The sequence below is a fragment of the Brassica oleracea genome, chromosome C3 (assembly GCF_000695525.1).
Source record: "Brassica oleracea var. oleracea cultivar TO1000 chromosome C3, BOL, whole genome shotgun sequence".
NCBI classification, from domain to species: domain Eukaryota; kingdom Viridiplantae; phylum Streptophyta; class Magnoliopsida; order Brassicales; family Brassicaceae; genus Brassica; species Brassica oleracea.
Window position 1 is genome coordinate 51,780,737 of NC_027750.1, and position 2,296 is coordinate 51,783,032.

General features: G+C 34.5%; 1 protein-coding gene across 1 annotated transcript; it reads left to right on the top strand.

Annotated features, from left to right (window-relative positions):
• The first annotated feature begins 306 nt into the window (after positions 1-306).
• Positions 307-849, top strand: LOC106330882 (exopolygalacturonase clone GBGE184-like). The gene is made up of 3 exons (XM_013769278.1): positions 307-435; positions 519-783; positions 845-849. Exons 1-3 carry the CDS (start codon positions 307-309, stop codon positions 847-849), a joined length of 399 nt encoding a protein of 132 aa, XP_013624732.1.
• The last annotated feature ends 1,447 nt before the right edge of the window (positions 850-2,296 follow it).

Genomic DNA, 2,296 nt, shown 5'->3' on the forward strand with positions numbered 1-2,296 from the left:
AAAAATATCAATATTAAATGTAATATATGAATTATTACCTTATTCTAAAGTTTGCCAAAAATATAAAAATATAAATCAACATTAAATAAAATTATTCATGTCATATTTTTTCGGAAGCCATGTCATCAATTTCAATAGCCATGTCATATTTGTTTTGTGAAATTGATTGTAGAGATGACATGCTGTAAAATCACTTCGCAAATATAGTCTAGGGGATTTTTGACTGATCGTTAATGTTAATTATATTGCAAAGATGAGAATGCGGATCAATTTATATTGCATGCTTATTCTCTTAGGAACTGCACCATGAAAGATACCAAGAATTGGCGTGGTTCGTCTCCAAGCACGGCTGTGGACATCACCTATGAAGATATTATGCTGACAAACGTCAAGAACCCAATCATCATTGACCAAAGCTACGGCTCAAGAGGCGGAGTAAGTATATATACCCGAGAAAATCTCAAACCAAAACTTCTCTTGATCAGCTTAAGAAAATATAACTTTTGTGTGTTTTGTAGGATTCAAAAGTTGCGATAAGCAATGTGCTGTTCAAGAACGTAAGAGGAACAACAATTACAAAAGACGAAGTTCAGTTCATGTGCAGCAAATCAGTACCGTGCAAAGGAGTCAGCGTCGTTGACGTGGAATTGAACTTCGTAGGTGACAAAGGAGGACATCCCTCGTCGTCAGGAGGTTTGGTCGGAGCTCTTTGTACCAACGCCAATGTTATCTTCGGTGGAAAACTTAGCTTCCCTATGTGTCCCAAATATATAAGCTTTTTTGGTATACATAAGAACAAATCAAAAGTTTCCACAAACATTTTTTTGTTTTGTTTGTGAGTTAGTTTAAGTTTATCAACAATAATTGGAATATATGACTTTTTGATAATTTTTTCTATGACTATAATTTCTTTTTGTGGTAATAATATAATAAACAGACCCATCAATTGATTGCTTGAAATTTTCTGGTCATAACTTTGGTCTGTGATGAGTTTAGTGTTTAGTTGTATACAACCATTTCACATTAAACAACTCTATTTAAAAGCTCGGATCAAAGGAACAAAATAAAATTAAAACATCAGCTATCTGTAGCCTGAAAGCTTGCTTTGTTTCTTAATCTTAGCTTAACGTAATTAGGAACAAGCATATAATTGTTCAATATAAATTACTAAAACTATTAATCTCACAATAAAAAAAAAAATTATCGATAATTTAAAATTTTTGCTATAAAAGATACAAATGATCAAAAAATCATACGAAGAATCATCATTTAATAGACATTAATATTAAAAATATACTATGTATGTTATATCATTTAAATTTAATAACATATCCTATCAAATAGAAAAAAAAATATTGTTTTGATTTTAAAATTGATTTATATGTTTGTACCAGCTTAATTATATATGTAATAGTTATTGACTATTAATTATTCAATATATATTTATTATTTTATAATATGTTAAAACATATAATACATAAAATAATTTTTATATATAATGTTCATCTCGTGCATGGCGCGGATCTTAACCTAGTATATATATGTTAATCGTTCCTATAATAAATATTTGTAATATCTTGTGGTATCCCCACTATAAGAAAACAGAGGGATTCTAATGGCCGAAATCGTCAGAAATTCGTCGGAATAGACCGAATCCGATGAATTTCTGACGAACCAATTCGTCGGTATCATTTTGTCGGAAAAAAAGTATTCGTCGGAATTTCGTCAGACCTTCCGACGACTTTCTGACGGATACCGAGAAACGTCATTCTGACGAACTTCCGACGATATTCCGATGCGGACACACGAGACCAGAGTTAATCAAAAAAACTATATACCGACGGAGCACGTTCCTTGGACTATACCGACGAACGTAGTCCTCGGAAAGTACCGACGAATTGAGGGCGTCGGACTATACCGACGGACAATGGTTCGTCGGAATTTTTCGAGGAACCTTCTCCGTCGGTATTTTCCGACGAACCATAGTCCGTCGGTATAGTCCGACGCCCTCAATTCGTCGGTACTTTCCGAGGACTACGTTCGTCGGTATAGTCCAAGGAACGTGCTCCGTCGGTATATAGTTTTTTTGATTAACTCTGGTCTCGTGTGTCCGCATCGGAATATCGTCGGAAGTTCGTCAGAATGACGTTTCTCGGTATCCGTCAGAAAGTCGTCGGAAGGTCTGACGAAATTCCGACGAATACTTTTTTTCCGACAAAATGATACCGACGAATTGGTTCGTCAGAAATTCATCGGATTCGGTCTATTCCGACGAATTTCTGACGATTTCGGCCAT

Bases quoted from the DNA above. Each gene is read 5' to 3' on its own strand.
- LOC106330882 (XM_013769278.1), top strand. From the start codon at position 307: ATGAAAGATACCAAGAATTGGCGTGGTTCGTCTCCAAGCACGGCTGTG. The intron at 436-518 runs GTAAGTATATAT...TGTGTTTTGTAG, and splicing joins GCTACGGCTCAAGAGGCGGA to GATTCAAAAGTTGCGATAAG.